Source organism: Siniperca chuatsi, linkage group LG21 (assembly GCF_020085105.1).
Source record: "Siniperca chuatsi isolate FFG_IHB_CAS linkage group LG21, ASM2008510v1, whole genome shotgun sequence".
Taxonomy (NCBI): Eukaryota; Metazoa; Chordata; class Actinopteri; order Centrarchiformes; family Sinipercidae; genus Siniperca; species Siniperca chuatsi.
This window is the reverse complement of record NC_058062.1, coordinates 893,163-911,483: the sequence shown is the minus strand read 5'-3', so window position 1 is coordinate 911,483 and position 18,321 is coordinate 893,163. Positions and strand designations below refer to the sequence as shown.

General features: G+C 41.7%; 1 protein-coding gene across 1 annotated transcript; it reads left to right on the top strand.

Annotated features, from left to right (window-relative positions):
• Positions 1-10,534: 10,534 nt before the first annotated feature.
• prf1.3 (perforin 1.3) lies at positions 10,535-18,112 on the top strand. The gene is made up of 8 exons (XM_044181506.1): positions 10,535-10,794; positions 11,894-12,146; positions 12,850-12,891; positions 13,079-13,171; positions 13,389-13,525; positions 14,076-14,574; positions 15,968-16,338; positions 17,239-18,112. The coding sequence occupies exons 2-8, from the start codon at positions 11,901-11,903 to the stop codon at positions 17,540-17,542; spliced, it is 1,692 nt and encodes a 563-aa protein (XP_044037441.1). The 5' UTR covers positions 10,535-10,794; positions 11,894-11,900; the 3' UTR covers positions 17,543-18,112.
• Positions 18,113-18,321: the final 209 nt, after the last annotated feature.

Below are 18,321 nucleotides of genomic sequence, written 5' to 3'. Positions count from 1 at the left end.
GATCTAGCAAGACTAGATATAATGGTTATAATGGCTAAAACCCCTGGAATCAAGAGTGGGCTTTTTAAGAAGAGATTTAATTACTTATTTAATGCTATTTTAAAAGACTGTGGGACATAGCCTGTTAATAACGACAGATCAAAATATCGTAAGTCAAAATTAAGATCTTTTAAGTTAATATAATAAGATAGTAAGTCCAAATTACGAGTCAGAAGGTCAAAAGTATTATTATTATTACTTATTAAGTAAAGAATATGACAACTAATCAAAATTATGGGATTGTAACTAAATATTATGGCTTTAAATCAAAATTATAAGATAATTAAACTTTTATAGCAAGATTTTAACACAGTCAAAATTATTTACTTGTTTACTTTATTTCATTGGTATGGGACCACATAACAATGTTAAATATACATTTTACCATTTGATTCATTGTACCAGATTTAGCTTAACGCACATTTTTTTATCTAATATAAAGAGTTCGGTCTAGACCTGCTCTATATGAAAAGTGCAATGAGATAACTATATAAATAAAATTTAATTGAATTATCTGTAGTTCTTTGGCAGGTCACAATTAAAACAGACGCATAATGACAGAACAGCACTAAAAACAAACTAGACAAAGACACATAATACAGAGTTACACGCAGGAAAAAGTGTATGTTAGAGAAATTAGTTACAGAGTTGAGTAGCTTTTAAGGTACAATCATGGGAAAATAGGTCAAAATTATGACTTCAAGTCAAACTGATAAGTCAAAATGATGAGGTTTGAGACGGTCAAAATGTTTAGATAAGTCGCGATTATGGAAATATGGACATTATTTTGATTTATGTCATAAACTGAGCAACATAAGACATAAAAGTCATACCTTTTACTTACTACCTCATAATTTTGACATATGAGTATTTTTATTTTAATGATTCTTAATCTCTTTTTTTTTGTTTCCTGGCAGTACAGATCTTCCATACATATCAGCATAATTATTTTGCAGCTGCTGTTAATGAAACATTTTCTGTGTTTACACTCATGATCACTCCACTGATGTTACTGACAGGTTTTTGTGTGTTCACACGACCCCATTTACCTTTTTTAAAACTTTACTTTTAAACTTTTTGCATCGTATTTTATTTCCGTTGCTGCACTGCTGCCGCTGTTTGTGCACGTTCATCCTGCATCTCTTACTTTTCTTTTACTTCCCCACGGGCATCATTAGAGTTTCATCTTCCTTAAAGAAATTACACCGTACGGAGGGGAGAGCTGGTGACCTCGAGCTGTGGTTTTCAGATTGGAGCATTTGGCTGACGTGGATGAAGCGAGTCGGCCTTCTTCCTGCTGCAGAGGGGCCCTGGCTGCTTTTATGAGGCATGTGTGCCCGTATAGGCCTGTATATACAGAGCACTGCTGCAGCTAATCCTATAGGCTGCTCCTACAGAGATTTTATTGTCTCTGCCTTGGATACCAGCCCTTCCTTAGGAACGCTTGTTTTTAAGAGGTCGGTGGATGGGCCCAGAAATTATCCAGAGGGAAAACACATGACGCCTGAAGGGGAAGTTATAAATGTGGATGAAGCTGCAGGATGAAGGAAAAGCTTCAGTCTGATTCTCTGATAGTTTGTTTTCTGGCTGTAGTGAAGCTGAAGGTTTGTCAAGTGTTTGTAGGACAGAAACAGAATTTACAAAGTAGGAATTCATCTAAATTAGGTCATTAATCTCAGTTGTCTTATTGACAGATATGTCACGTGGGCTTATTTATTTTAATTTTGTTGGTACTTTAGACTCTGACTGTATTTTTGAATGTGCAATGTTTTCTTTTGTACGCAGCCACTTTTGGAGGAACAATTTCTTTTTGAGGACTTGAAGAATAAAGTACGGAAGCTTTAGATTACATCTGCATGGTGCCACTCTGTTGCGTTGTGATTGGTCGGCCTGTTTATCTTTTAAATTAGAATTTTAAACACAGAAATGTAAGAAACTGTGAGATTCTGTAATGTTAGTGATTAAAGTAGATATGAGGAGTGGAGACAGAAATGGTAAATTAATGTTATTCCAACATGTGTGTGTGTGTGTGTGTGTGTGTGTGTGTGTGTGTGTGTGTGTGTGCGTTATGCCGCCCCAGTGATTCACTACACGGGATAACACCATCACTTGTTGCGTCCGACGTCTGTCGGGTCGGGCTGATATCATGCAGTCTGAACTCATTAGTTGTCGTATTTTCTATAAATCCTGCCAACACAGAAATCTCGACTCGACATGTTACCTTCAGACACGTGCTGTGGGGCAGTGAAACACAACATGAAATTCATCCTCAACAACACCAAGATCGCAGAAAACCACCCAAACGCTGCTCCTCGGGAACACCTTTAATCCGCCTCCCTCAGCAATAAGGTACCAGGTCTTACCTGGACCCACTCTGATCTCTGCTGGGACTCGAGTCCAGCACATTTACATTTGTTTTTATGGTTAAGTCATAAAGACACAATAAATCTGCAGCATTATGAGACAGAAACTGCTCCGCAGCCAGCAGAGTGTGAAGGAGGTGTGTTAATGAGGCCCGAGTGCAGCTCTCAGGTGTGAAAGTGTTGCTGAGGAGTTAGAAACAGCATCATGTGGGAAGTCTGAAAACTGGTTATTGATTCTGTCTCGTTGCCCACTTTCTCCTCTTCGCGCTCGACTCCTACAGCTTCAAACTACAACGTTTACACTTTCAACTCTCTGCAGACTTTATTTATTTATTTATTCAGCGAATGCAAAGTCCTCAAGCCAGGCAGCGGCCTCCTGATCTGCAGGCTCGCCCGTCCCTTCAGGCTCTGGACAGGGCAGCCTTCGACGGTGATATTATATATCTTTAGCTCTAAAGCACAGACCGTAATCCTAAAGTAGAGCTCTTAAATACAGGAAGTGGCCAATCAGACCGTACCAAGCGCCCACCACGTCATGGGGGAGCAGGGATTTGTAGTTTGGAGATTTTGTTTATTTCTTTTAGAGTATATTAGTTATTTTGGTAGTTTTGTTTTTTGGTGGATTGTTCGAACATTTAAACTGATGAACTAATTGTCCCGTTTTGTTTCACTTGTGGTTTAGTTGGCAGCTTGTCTTCCTGTTTCCCTTTGTTTCTCCAGTGGTCTGATCCGCTGGTGTGTTCCTGTTCGTGCTCACTCTGGGTTCAGTTATCTGAGTCTAGTTCTGGTCAGCTGTTGCTTATTTAGTAACTTGTTTCTTCCATTTTTGGGTGAATAAAATCCCGGCTGGCTCCCTCGCAGTGTTTGAGTCCGGATCTCCGGTAATGACTGTACCTGAGTATCAGACACCATGCAGAGTTTAGTTTCCTCTGACAGCGTGAACGCAGCGCTTTCAGGATGTCTTCCTATAGATTCTACACGACGTCGTCACGTGACTCGTAACCGTGTGACGGTTTGTGTTTCGGGTGAACTGACTTTGATCCCTCCCTGCAGGCCGAGCGAGCATGTCTGTACCTGACTCTCTCTCTCTGTTGCCAGCAGAAACTTTAACGCGAGGAGGCGTTTAAAGACGCACAAAGTTACATAACAGACGAGATGAATCACATCTGTCACAGCTGGACTTGAAGCGGTTTGTCATCCACCAATAAAAAACAGGAAATTGTTTCGTATTCTGAATGAAGTGATGCATAAACAGCAGGTCTGACTTGTTTCTCTGCTGCTCACATCATCACGACATCATATTAATATGCAAAGACTGGATTTTAATATGTTTCCTTCCTCTCTCTCGTTCTGACTGAAGCCAGTTCAAAACTCACAAAAGATGCAGCAGCTTCCTGTTTCTGATTGTTTTCAGCTCTCAAAGCTACGGTGGCCTTGAAGGGCAAACTGGACATCAACACACGAACAAACACAATCCCGTTTCAGCAAACGCAGCGACATCTGATGATGGTTAGCACACGTTCTGTGATAACAGCAGCCTAACAGAGAATTCCCATGTTGTGTGAATAAGTTAACGTCAGCGTCAGCAGTGAAGGTGTGACTGCAGTGAACGTTCAGTCGGTTTCTGCAGATCAGGTCAGCGACTCAGCAGGGAAATGAGACGACGCTGAAAGAGAAACCCTTTATTAATCAATTCACAGATTAATTTCCCCCCAAACTGACGTGACCTTCGTCTTCGTCTTCACAAACTCCCACATGCTGAGCTCCATTTTGAATCAAGTCTCCTCCTTTGCTTTGAATTACATCTCTCTTAAAGTCCCACAGAACGGCTTTAAAAAGACTTTAAACACCTTTTTGTCATAACTCGGAAACACCAAACCTTTGACGTGTGAATATTGATTTACAGTATTTAGATGGAGGTAATGAATCAACCTTTCTGGGTATTTTAATCCCTCCCCCTTCATATTACTTTGATTGATTTTAATGTGGAAAGCTAAAACAACCCACCTGCTGTTCTAACGTCACTCTTTCTACTTTTCTATCAAACTTTTCACTTCCCCACATTTCTCTGACGGCTTCAGTTACTTTACAGATTCACATTTTTATATAAAAAACATATGAAGAGTTTATAAAATATGTTTTGTTATAAATGAAACTCCAACAGTTTATACAAGTTCAGCTGAATCGATCAGTCGACTGACAGGAAATGTGTTTTGATGTTTGAAGTCGTTTCTCCTGTAAATCCCTTCCTGGCTGCAGCTCCTCAGATGTGCAGATCTGCTGCTTTTCCTCTGAACGACTGTAATAACTGTGATGTTTGTTAATAACGTCGAGCTTCGGACTGTCGGTCGGACACGACGACACGCTGAAGGCGTCGCTTTGGGCTCTGGGTCGTCGTGACGGCGTTTCTCACCGTTTTCACCAGTTTTCCAAACCGATCGACGGAGAAAAGAATCGGCAGATGGATCCAGAATGAAAAGCATCATCAGCTGCAGTCCGATACAAACCGGTTCAACATGAGCTCCAGCTCCACCAGCTGCAGCAGCAACATCCTGCTTTACATTAATGCACGAGGAATAATAACCTGATGATAGAATATATAACAGCACAGCAGCCACAGGGACGCTGCACTGCTTTAATGCTTTAAGGGCTTTTTCCTGATCACACTCTCACACTTTCACTGCAGCAGAGGGTTTCACAGAGTGTGTGTTAGTGCTTTTACTGCAGTAACGGACCTGAGTACTTCCTGCAGCGCTGTGTGTTTGTGTCTGGTTTGTTTCTGAGTGACTCCTGTATTCAGAGAGCGTCGACAGAGTGGATTGTCTTTGAACACAACACAGCGTGAGGCAGAGTGTTCAGGAAGTGAAACAGATGTGGAGGATCTTTGTGATCTTGAACACCTGCAGAGTTCAGGGTTTTCTCTGTTCAAACTCTGCGGACGGATCGGGTCACAGGTTCGATTCTCCGCAGTGTATTCATGACTGAGAGGAAGGACGTGATGAAGACAGATGAGGAGATTTTCTGGACTTTGACAAGAGGAAGAAGAGATTTGCATAAATGAATAGGGATGAATCTGACGGACGTCATCTGGTTCACAGCTCTCTTGTGAATTTAACCCTGAGATTATAGTTTTTATCCTGTTGTGCCGACATTAATCCACCTCTCTGAGAGAGACCGAAACAGGAAGTCTCTTCACCTTTCACTTTATCAATAAAGGTTAATCAGCTGATCAGCAGGTCAACCTGCAGCAACAAGAAGACGAAGGATTTACTTTTCCTAAAAGTAGCGAAACCTCTTAAAACAGTAAAACGCTTCCTGTCAGTGTTTATTATATCTGATGTTTCTGGATTCATATTCCCGGGGTTAAAGAGTTTATTCAGCTTCAGGAGGAGGAGGAGTTTCCTCAGCACATGAAGGAAACTCTTCATCCTTCAGCTCGTCACAAACACCTGGAGATACGAGGTTTCCACCGGACAGGAAGGGGATGAAACGCTGTGATCTGTAAAGTAACTGAAGCCGTCAGACAAATGCAGGGAAGGAAAAAGCCCAATATTTCCTCTGAGATGGAGGAGAGTGGAAGCAGGAAGAGGCAGAAAATGGAAATACTGCAGTAAAGTACAAGTACCTCGGTTCTGTACTTAGTGCAGTACTTCAGTCTGTATCTAACGCTGTGCTGTTGGATTCAAACTGATTTATTGCTGGATTTCCTTCTTTTATACTTCTTCCATTTGTTCCCACGTGTTTTATTTACAGTTTCTTTAATGTTTGTCGTTTGTGACACACAGCTCTAATGAGTGAGTGTGTGTGTGTGTGTGTGTGTGTGTGTGTGTGTGTGTGTGTGTGTGTGCAGCTAAATACGACAGTGTTATCACTGAGGCATCATTTAATCTCATAACGTCACTGCAGAGACAAACAGGGCGATCACTGCCATGATAACCTACAGGAGTGTGTGTTTCTGTGTGTGTGTGTGTGTGTGTGTGTGTGTGTGTGTGTGTGTGTGTGTGTGTGTGTGTGTGTGTGTGTGTGTGTGTGTGTGTGTGTGTGTGTGAGAGTGTGTGTGTGTGTGTGTGTGTGCGCGCGCAGACAGATATTGAAAACCTTTAAAAACAGAAAATCCTGTGATATCGAGCACAAATCCGAGACTCTGTTGCACCAAACGCCTCATAAAACATCAAAGAAACACACACACACACACACGCACACGCACACACACACACACACACACAGATATTTCCTCCTGCCCTTCAACCTCGGCCCAAGGTGAAAGTCTTCATCGGCTGCAACGCGAGAGCCGACCTGCAGGGGGAGGAAGAGACAACAGAGAGAACGGCCGCAGAACGGACGGATGATCGATGGATCATAAGTAAAACGGGTGAGAGAGAGAGAGAGAGAGAGGCAACTGATGGAGGAAGAGGAGGAAGAGGAGGAAGAGGAGGAGGCATAAGATAGGAAGGAAAAGAGGGATAGAGACAGAAAGAGGAGGAAACACACTTTTCATTCTTTTAATTCTTATTTTGCAACTTTAAATGATTTATTATTTAGATTTTATGTTATTTATATATTAGAGCTCATTATTACGAATATTATATATTTCACATTTATTTATTTTCATTACATTTTTTCAGTTTAATATTTATAAATTATGTATGTTAATTTGTTGTTTGTTTCAACTATTTGTTTTTCTTTCGTCATTAAATGTTTTATATTTTATGCATTTATTTTTCCTCTTTTTCATTTTTTAAATAAGTTGTTTGCGCCAATTAGTTTTTTCCCCTATATTTTAGATTTTCTAAAAATAATTACAGTAAAGTTTGTATTTTATGTTACATTTTAATTTATTATATGTTTTTTATTTTCTGAATGATTTGTTTGCAAGTGCTTTTCTTTAATTACATTATATGTATATTATATATATTCTATTTTATTTTTTAAATATATACTTTTTTTACTTATTTTTTATGATTTGTTTGATATGTATTTCTGTTATTTTAGTATACTATATATATTTTATTGTTTGTGTGTTTTTGTCTCAGTAAACTTTGTAGTTATTATTCATGACTGGTGGATGCAGTTTTTCCTTTTGATGTTTGTTTTTCATGTGGTTTATAGTACATGTATATAGTATTGTAGTATTTTAAAGTAACTTTTTTTATTTTATACTTTTTATTTTTATTTTATACTTATACCCTTATGGTACTTAATTTATTTTCTGACCTGTTTTTTATAGTTTTTATAGTGTATTGTAGTGTTTTTGCTAGTACTTCCTCCTGTGTGCACTGACGTAAAGGCGAGCTGCTGGAACAAAGAGTTTCCCTTCAGGGATCAATAAAGTATTTCTGATTCTCTGATTCTGATTCTGATTATCTTACACTTTGCATCTCTTCTTGTACTTTTGTTGCCGTGACGCTTTAATTTCGCTGCACGAGATCAATAAAAAGTATCTGATCTTATATAATTTGTTGTCTGTCTTTAATCTGACTTATTGTTTTATATTTTAAACCTTTAAACAACCCGCTCTGGTAAAACTGTGATTAACTGTCAGTAAAGCTGGTCTGAATTATACAGAGAAGAGACGAAGAAGGAGGAGGAGGAGGAGGAGGAGGAAGGAAAGCAGAGTTAGATTTGTTGTTGTTGTTGTTGTTGTTGTTGTTGTTGTTGTGAGGTGAAACAGGTTTCCTATAGTGAAGTGTTTTGTCTAGACACATTATGCTGTGTGTAGTCAGCAGTGTGTGTGTGTGTGTGTGTGTGTGTGTGTGTGTGTGTGTGTGTGTGTGTGTGTGTGTGTGTGTGTGTGTGTGAGTGTGTGTGTGTGTGTGTGTGTGTGTGTGTGTGTGTGTGTGTGTGTGTGTGTGTGCTGACAGGATGCTGAGGAGTCACTGCAGTTACTGCAGTGGCAGCAGGATGGCAGCCGGAGAGGGACAAAATACACACAGCAGCCGATTTAACTGCGCTTCAAGTCACTTCACTTCTAGCCATTTGATGTCACTTCACCACACTTCACTTCAGTCGACTTCATGTCATGTCATTTCGTGTCACATCACATTACTTCACTGCATTTAATGTCATGAGGCTTGACTTCAAGTCACGTTAACTGCTTTCACTTTACGTCATTACACGTCATTTCACTTTACTTCTTGTCACTTCACATGACACCACTTCACTTCATCTCATTTGAGTTTAGTTTCTGTCACATCACTTCAAGTCACAAAACATCACGTTATAGCACTTTAGCTTCATGTCACATCACTTCATTTCACTTCATTTTATGTCGTCAGGTTACATCACTCATGTCAGTTCACATCATGTTACATTATTTCATGTCACGTCAAGTCACTTCAAGTCACTTGTCTCTTCTCTTGATGTCAGTTCACATCACAATCACTTCATTTTAGTTCACGTCACATCAGTTCACTTTAGTTTACTTCAGTTCACATCATGTCACGTCATGTCACTTCATTTTAGTTCAAGTCACATCAGTTCACTTCAGCTTACCTCATTTCGCTTTAGTTGACTTTACATCACTTCACTTAATTTTACTTCAGTTCATGTCACGCTTGTCACTCATTCACTTCATTTTAGTTCAAGTCACATCAGTTCACTTCAGCTTACCTCATTTCGCTTTAGTTGACTTAACATCACTTCACTTAATTTTACTTCACTTTGCGTCATGTCACGTCTTGTCACGTCATGTCACTTCATTTTAGTTCAAGTCACATCAGTTCACTTCAGCTTACCTCATTTCGCTTTAGTTGACTTAACATCACTTCACTTAATTTTACTTCACTTTGCGTCATGTCACGTCTTGTCACGTCATGTCACTTACCCTCTCTTCACATCAGTTCACGTCACTTCATTTTAGTTCTTATCACTTCAGTTTACATCACTTCACCTCATTTAATTTCACTTTACTTTAGTTCACATCACTTCACTTCATTTTACTTCACTTCGCGTCATGTCACGTCATGTCACGTCATGTCACTTCCCCTCTCTTGATGTCAGTTCACGTCACTTCATTTTAGTTCTTGTCACTTCAGTTTATATCAGTTCACATCACTACACCTCATTTTATTTCATTTTACTTTAGTTCACATCACTTCACTTCACTTACTTTGCGTCATGTCACGTCATGTCAGTTCATGTCACTTTATTTTAGTTCATGTCACATCAGTTCACTTCAGCTTACCTCATTTCGCTTTAGTTGACTTCACAGCACTTCACTTCCCACTTCAGTTCACATCATCGTGCATGCGTGCGTGCGTGTGTGTGTGTGTGTGTGTGAGCAGAAGTTGCCGTGGTTACAGAGTCGTGACAACAGTGTGACCTCCGCTGCAACTTTTCCGCTGAGTCTGAAGTTTGTTTGTCACTTAAACACGACGGCTTCCTGCGCACACACACACACACGCACGCACACACACGCACACACGCACACACACACACACACACACACACACACACGCACACACACACACACACACACACACACACGCACGCGCACACACACACGCACACGCACGATGATGTTAAACGTACATTGAAACCATCTGATTGGCTCTGAGTCTGTTTCCTCAGGTGATTACAGGTTTGACAGAAGAAGAAGAAAGAAGAAGAAGAAGAAGAAGAAGAAGAAGAAGAAGAAGAAGAAGAAGAAGGCAGTTGCACTCGTTCACATGAGAGTTTCACTAATAAACACTTTTTTATCAGCAGTAGCAGTTCAGTGTCGACTGTGGAGATGCTTAAACATGTTTTCTAATCTCGAGATGGTATTTTTCTAAAACTATTACAACTTTTTTCTCAAAATGTTCCAACTTTATTCTCATAAAATTAAGACTTTTTTCCCAAAACAATAAGACTTCTCTTGAAATACTACTTTTCCCTCAGAAATCACAACTTTATCTTTAAATATTTAGATTTTTTACTCAAAACATTGTGACTTTTTTCTCTAAACGTTATGATTTGTCTCATAAAATTACAACTTTTTTTTGGGTAATATTATGACTTTCCAAACTTACTTTTTTCTCAACATATTATAACTTTTCTCATAAAAGTACAACTTCATATCATAATATTTTTTCTAAAAAAAATAAACACCCTTTTTCTCTCAAAGTGACTTTTCTTGTGAAACTCCGATGAAGGTGTCCTGGTGTTTATGACTGTGGGAAGTTAAAGCGGAGCAGCATTCAGAGCATCTGGAGGTGTGATCACACTCTGAGACACAATGATGTCTCAGTAAGTGTTTTTAAAGTCAGCCACAGCAGCTTCGCACACATCAGACTTCACTGATCTGGACTCAGCATCAGGTCTCATCAGGACTCAGCATCAGGACTCATCAGGACTCATCAGGACTCAGCATCAGGACTCTCTCCTCATCGTCAACAGCATCAGCTTTCTGAAGGTAAAAGAACTTCATTACCTTTAAAGAGTAATCAAAATCATTTTTATGAACTGTTTATCTTCTGCTTCATTCAAGAACTGTAAAAAAAACCTCCGTGACTGATTGATCGATTAACAGATGTAATGATCCCCTCTGAAAGAAACGCTTCAGATGGCTGAAGAAAGAAGGATTTCGACCCAAAATCAAAATTATCTTTTTCAGATTTCAGATCAGTTTAGAGACAATTTGTCTGCCTGACTTTAATGTATGGAAGCTCGTTATAAGCAGGAAACAGTGAAAAGTTAATAATGATAAGAAATAAAACATTCTGAGATAGAAAATAAGTTAAAATTATTACTTACCATCTCATAAGTTTCACTTAAAAAGACCAAAGTTTTGCTTTTAAGTAAGAAAGTTCGTACATAGTTGTTCCACCGGGAAAAGAGCTGAAAACAGTTGCTGATGATAAAATAAAGGAAGAGTAAAAAATATGAGATATCAAGTCAAAACGTATTAAAAGTATTTGTGGCGTCCTGGTCGCTTTGTGGTTTGAGACACTGGCCGTGTAATCCCAGTTTGAGTCCAGCTGGAAATGAGTCGATTCGCTGACGACTGCAGTGTCTCATCTAAAGAACGTGTATTTGTCGGAAAGTGCTGCCGTTTGTCATCAGATTTTAATTTAACTCTTAAAGCCAAACGTTCTTACGTTGGTCTTAAGAGGCCGGTTACAGATGCCGAGACATTTACTGTGCTGTACTGTGCATGTCGTGCTGCTGTAACTGCTCACTACCATGCTACATTCATTCATTCATTCATGCTATCAGAGATACAACAGTGCCACCAAACAGAAAAACGCAACATAACCCGCGATTTACTCGCTACTTGTGTACTGTGCAAAGAACATTGCTCAGATCTCAGATCGGGTAAAAGGGAGTTGAGGCCGTATTTGAATCAAATGAACGGTTGTAATGTGGCCCAAGGTCTCTAAGACCTCAGGGATGCATTTAAGGGTTAAATATGTATTTATCAAGATACAGGGGAAAGTGTCTTTGTCCTTCTTTCTCTGTGTATCACGCCGTTTTTACAGCAGTCTGTCTCTTCTTCACCTCTTTTCTTTCAGCTCTACAATGCTCTCCTCCTCCCCTCTCTTCCTCCTCCTCCTCCTCTTCCTCCCTTGGTCTCTGGGTTGCCAGACCAGCTCCTTCACGGAGTGTCAGCAGGCCCCGTTTGTACCGGGTCACAACCTGGCCGGTGAAGGTTTCGATGTGGTGAAGATGCAGACCAGTGGAGCCAGCGTGGTCGACGTCAAGAACTTCATGGTCGGAGGAGTCCGGGGGAACTGCACCGTGTGCCGCAACCACCTCCTCAACCAGGTCAGAGCCGCTCAGTGGTGCAGGAAGTTGTCATGTATTTTACTTAAGTAAAAGTATCGTAGAAAAGGTTTCAGTCGTAGTCATCTGGACGCTGTTTTCAGAATCAAGACGTTTCGGCTCCCATCCGGAAGTCATTCTCAATTGTGAAAATGATCTGAGAACTCAGAAATTTAAGCTACTCTGTGTTACATAAGCCCCGCCCTCAGGAAGGAGTCTACCTGAGTATCTGTTGATTAGCTAGTTTCACCTGAAACTGACCTAATAGTTTCCATGATGGCCCAGTAATCAGTAATCAGGTCTATTGTTTTCTGGCTGCACCTCCCTCATCACTGTTAAGTACCTGATTAGCATATGATTGGCGCACCTTGGTCACGCCTATCATATGCTAACAGGGTCCAGATGACTACGACTGAAACCTTTTCTATGATAGAACACTCCTGGACGAATGAGGGACGACACCGTCTTAAGTAAAAGTAGCAATGGTACAATATAGAAATACTCTGTCCTGCTTTCGAAATCTTACTGAAGTAAAAGTATGTAAGCATCATCAGCAAAACGCACTTAAAATATAAAAGTAAAATCTTGTAAGTTGCATTTAAAGCCAGTTCTAAAATATTTGGTTAGTTGTGTTACACTTTCTACTTACTGCTCCTGCATCACTACGCTGATGATGAACTGTTTTCTGTGCTTCCTCTTCAAACAGACCCAGAAACTCCCAGTGTCGGTCCTGGACTGGCAGATCAAGGTCAGTGAAAACACATCACTTTGACTGACTGAAGATTCATTAATAAATATTAATAAAAGGAGGATTCTTGGAAGGATGTTTTTGGCAGTGTTGTACTGATGAGCTTGTGAGGCCTTGTAATGTAAATTAAGTGTAACATGGCCATGTTATGGTGTACAGCATTACCCAGCATCCTCTCTGGCCTCAGGTGCACTGCCGGCGCAGTCTGAGCAGTAAGATCTTCGAGTCCAGCCAGTCGGTCATGAAAGACACGAGTTCATCTCTCGGATTGAGCTGGAAGGTGGGAGGTTTATGTAATTATTTTGGTGGAATTGGGATAATAATAGGAAGCAGTCGCCCCATCTGTGACCTCAGCACTCATTCAAAATATCTGTATGTAACGTTTAAATTCTATATTTCGCTATGTGACCGCATCGCAGAGCAATGTACAGAGTGCTGACGGCACAGGTGGGACTATGTATGAAATTGTTCATTGTGCCTGTTGTGATGTGACTCAGAGGGGCCTTGGTGTCACTGGACTCGGCGGGTTTGCAGTCGGAGGATCACACTCCTTCTCATCAAAGTTTGCGGAGAGCCGCAGCAGGAAAGACAAGTTCTCCTACACCACCCACGACTTCCAATGCAAATACTACACGTGAGTACTGAGAGGAACTGAGGTTAGGTTGTTTTGCTCTAAAGTCATTTTTGTAAGCCTGGATAAGACTTTCCGTACAGGTGCACACATTCTCCCTTCGATCCCAACTATTCTGTGGGGAGTGGCATACGCAACTTCCCCTTCATTGTTGACATCAGAACATTTTAAAGGTGACGCAGAGTCGGGGAGTTCTACTGCATGTTTTAAAGTAGTATAAAGCCTTCAGTGTCTCCAGAGGAGTTGAGTCAGCGTCGGTTGGGGCTGTGGTGAAGTGAGCTCACCAGACCTCTGCAGCCCGCTGCTCATCTCTGCTGCAGGCTAGAGGCTCCAGGCTACATTAGCCGCTACTAGCATAACACACCCCGATCTGCAAACCAACTGTTGGCAGGCGAGTTGCATTGTGGGTAATGTAGGCACCAAGTTTTGACGAGGAAGAAGAATGTGTGGAATAAAGAAGACGATATTTCGGGTTCTGCTGCACTGAATGTGATGAGTGCAGTGATTAATCAGTGGAGTACTTTTGGTGAATAATAAGCTTCTTTACCTTCAGCTTCCGTCTTCACTCCCGCCCTCCACTGAGTAAGGAGTTTGAGGTTTCCCTGAAGAACCTTCCCTCCACCTACGACCACAAGAACACTTTGGCTTTCCAACAGTTCATCTCCGTCTATGGGACCCACTTCATCCGCAGGGTTCAACTTGGTGGTCGAGTCCACTCCATCACCGCCATCCGGACCTGCGAGGCCGCCATGAGCAAGTTGTCCATCCACACTATTAGCAACTGCCTGTCTGTCGAGGCCAGCGTGACCATCAAAGGCATCGACGTCAGTGCAGCCTCCAGCTTCTGCCATGCCAAGAGCAAGAGCCTAAAAACTGGATCAACCTTCAGCCAGGCCTTCTCCGACCGGACCACCGACGTTCTGGGAGGGGACGGAGATGTTGGGGACCTCCTGTTCACCCCCAGTGGTGTCGCAGGGTACAAGAAGTGGCTCAGTTCCCTGAGGAGGGTCCCAGGTTTGGTGTCCTACCAGATCAGCCCCCTGCACTTCCTGGTAAGGAACAAATTAAGTCTGAAGCTTGTTATTTACAGTTTTTTGTCCTTATTATGATTTGGTTTTGTTCCTGTGTCTAATTTAAGTCTAGTGACCGAGCTCCATCTTGGGATGCATTTTACTAGCCAATTACGTTCCAAAAAAAGGCTTCATGCCAAATGTTCAAACCGTTTTCAGGAGTCAAGTCTTAATTTACCTCCCCTGGTACTGTGCGTTCCAATACTAATGCTACCACACTATTTAGTATGCCATTAAAAATATTTAGTATGTCCCAATACACAGTATGTCAAATGCAATATGCCAGAAATACTAGGATGTTCTACTGCGTCCGGTCGCATTTCGCAGTATCCAAGCCAGCATGCTTTTCTGGCTATTCTGACCCACAATCCTCTGCGCAGCGAAAGATGCAATGAGAGAACTTCTGTTATGAATTGGCGCTATATAAATAAAATTTAATTGAATTAACGTTAAAAGTGAAACATACAGTTTGAAAGTATAAGCTAAACAGCCACACAGGGTTTTGTTAGCATGAAATAACAGTCTGATCTTACATTTTTCATATTTATAGAATAGGACTAACCAGCTGCAATACAAAAACAATGCTGTTGCTTTATTTCCATGTCTTCTACATGGATTAGCAACTGATGGAGAGGATGACTTTTTACCCGGGACCTGTTAGCTTTAGCCTCAGTCTGTTAGCATGATATCAAGTGCATATTTAAGACCCCTTTGCTGGGTTCTTATTTTAGAACAAGTCAGCTGGTTTTCAACCAACTCAAGGAGCTAATGTTAGCCTAATTAGCTAACTAGCCACAGCTGATCAAATTGGCCACCAACAGTTTCATTTTAGTAAAATTGTCGTCGGCTAAAAGTGAGAAGCTGCTTTTGTCTGAAATCATGGACTCATTGCTTTAAAAATTACTATAAATTTTGATGGTAAATCTGCCACCATCATCATGTGCCGTGTGAGAAAAGAAAGATTGACAGGTTAGCAAAAGTAACTAAGGGGGGCGGGGCTTAGTGAACAGTCAGTTAACGCAGACTCATGGGAGATGTAGTTGTTCAATGCTAACAAAAAATTATTTAATCTGAAAATCTTTTCTTGACTCAAATTCACACTCATACTCAAATTTTATCAGCAAGTACAAAACTAGATGCCTTTGAGAAAACACATTGTTGGGCTGAGACTAGTGGAACAGAGGCTAGCTTGGAAAAGGAGCTGGATTTCTGCTCTCTATGATGCCTACAAACTGATAACAATGTTGAGTGATTGTTGATTGGTTGTACTGGAAAGTGGAGAACGCTGTCTGGAGGTAAAGGGTCTGCAGCAGGAAAGGGAACTTCAAAATCCACATTCTTCATCCCCAATAAATTCTTTGCTTCTGTTCTGTAGGTGAAAGACAACCCCGTCCTGAAGTCCAGCCTACGTGACGCCATCAGCGACTACATCCGCAAAAGTGCCAAGCCGCTCCGGTGCCCGGCCAGCTGCAAGATCGGCAGCCAGAACCAGAACTGTGCATGTCAGTGTAGAGGACACCGCATGGTCAACTCCAACTGCTGCCCTACCGAGATCGGCGTGGCCCGGATGAACGTGACGGTGGTCCGAGCCGAAGGGCTGTGGGGAGACAATTTCTCCAAGACAGACGGATACGTTAAGGTTTTCTACGGTAATCAAGGAGCCACAACACCAGTGATCTGGAACAACGACTTCCCCTCCTGGAACTACCTCATTCGCTTTGAAACCGTCAACCTACGGCACAGAAAGTGAGTGAATCGAATCTCTTCTAATCTGATCTAAAATAATCTCAAATAAAATGTCTACAGCCGAGACCTGACAGAGGTCGGGGGGAAGGTCTAAAATCCTGCAGACGCCTGAGGTGATAAAGTCTCTGGTGTGTCTTCTTAACCAGGATGTCCGTAACGTGGACCCCCAAGTATTTAAAGCTTTTCACCCTCTGGTAGCTCCTGTCCCGCTTTCTGGTGAAATCCACAATCAACTCCTTTGTCTTGTTGACATTCAGGAGCAGGTTAGTGGATACAGACAGAGTACAGCAGGTATCCACCCCCCTGAGCAGGGGACTCAGGACCCCAGCCAGTGTTGAGGGTGGGGGTGGATGAGGTGTGGATGCTCCCGCACTCCACATGGGGTCAGAAAATCCAGGATTTAGCTGCACAAAGAGGAACTCCCTACTGGGAGTTAGGACGTCTCGTCATCACTGTGAGTTTGCCAGGAAACTACCGGAGACTTCAGAAAATTGGCAGAAATAGTCTGAAACATAAAAAACCCCGTAAAACTACAACATGTCAATTTTCACACTTTTTGTACGGATTAAACAAAAGAGATATAACATGTTAATCAATTCGCTTTAGAGGTGCTGGTAGGAGGATTTTGTTACCTTTGACCAGAGCCAGGCTAGCTGTTTCCCCCTGTTTCCAGTCTTTATGCTAAGCTACGCTAACCAGCTGCTGGCTGTAGCTTTATATTCAGTGTACAGACATGAGAGTGGCCTCAGTCTGAACATCTGATTCTCAGCGTGAAAGAGAAACGTGTTTCCCAAAACAATTTCTTTAACGGCACAAATCCTCTCTGGTGTGTAATAAACATTGTGTGTGGGGGGGGTGCTAATAAGTATATGATGTAATATCTCTGTATTCCCTCCACAGGCAAGTCCGTTTCGAGGTTTGGGACCGGGACAACCGCTGGGACGACGACCTGCTGGGGCGGGTGAACCTCATCCCCACGACGGGCCACAACACCAAGAAGTTCAGGCTGAAACACGGCTCCCTTTTCGTCCAGCTGTCTGCAGAGTGCGCTCCCAGCCTGCAGGGGTCACTGTGTGAGCAGTACCTTGCTTCGCCAAGCCACGAGGGCATGATGGGCTACATGAAGGAGGACCGGGAGGACCACTGGGGTTCAGGGAGGTCGGGTCCTGAGGCTGATGGGGCTCACGGCAGCTCCTTTCTTTGAATTTCCTTTAATTATATCACTGCTGTGCTGTTTTAGATTAGACGTATTTGCTGTTCTAGTTGTTTGAGGAGCAAAGAAAAGTTGTTAGCTATGCCAGTACTTCTTCATGCTTGTTGCAATTAAAGTGTTTTATTTTTCGTTGTAAACACACACACACACACACCAGTAAAACATTTGTAAAGATTGTCTAAGGAGATATAATCACCACATCGGTCGGCCCGACTCTTAGAGCTTCAGCAGGTTGAAGTTAGACGTTGATCTTTGTAGAATTTGTTTCTTTGTTGTAAACTCAAGTCAAGGCCTCAGTATACTTCAAATAAAACTAGTCTGCATGTAATCCAACCACATCTAAGGTCAAAAGTGTGAGTCACTGGCCACATCTCCACGCTGGAAGACCGGGTGAAAAGCCTGCTGTCATAGAGAGGAGCGAGACTCGGTGAATTGTACAAATGTGGTTAACAGAGCACATTTTCAGACAGTCTCTCCTGGAAGACCTTCGTGATGTTGCACTCAGTTTTTCACATTCCTGTCAATAACATTACTGTGTGCAGGAATAAAACGCTGAAACATGCACCCATGAGTGTTGTACAACATAATCATTGTTTTTTGTTGGTTAATGAGCTAAACGGTCAAAGGTTACTTGTCCAGTAGGGCAGTAGATACATCATGTTTTAGCTTTTCAGAAAGCCTGATGAAAGAAACCCTCTGTGAGAAAACGCTAATAAAAAGGGGCATGCAGCAGTGATGACGGCAGCAGTAGCAGTAGGATTAATACTGCT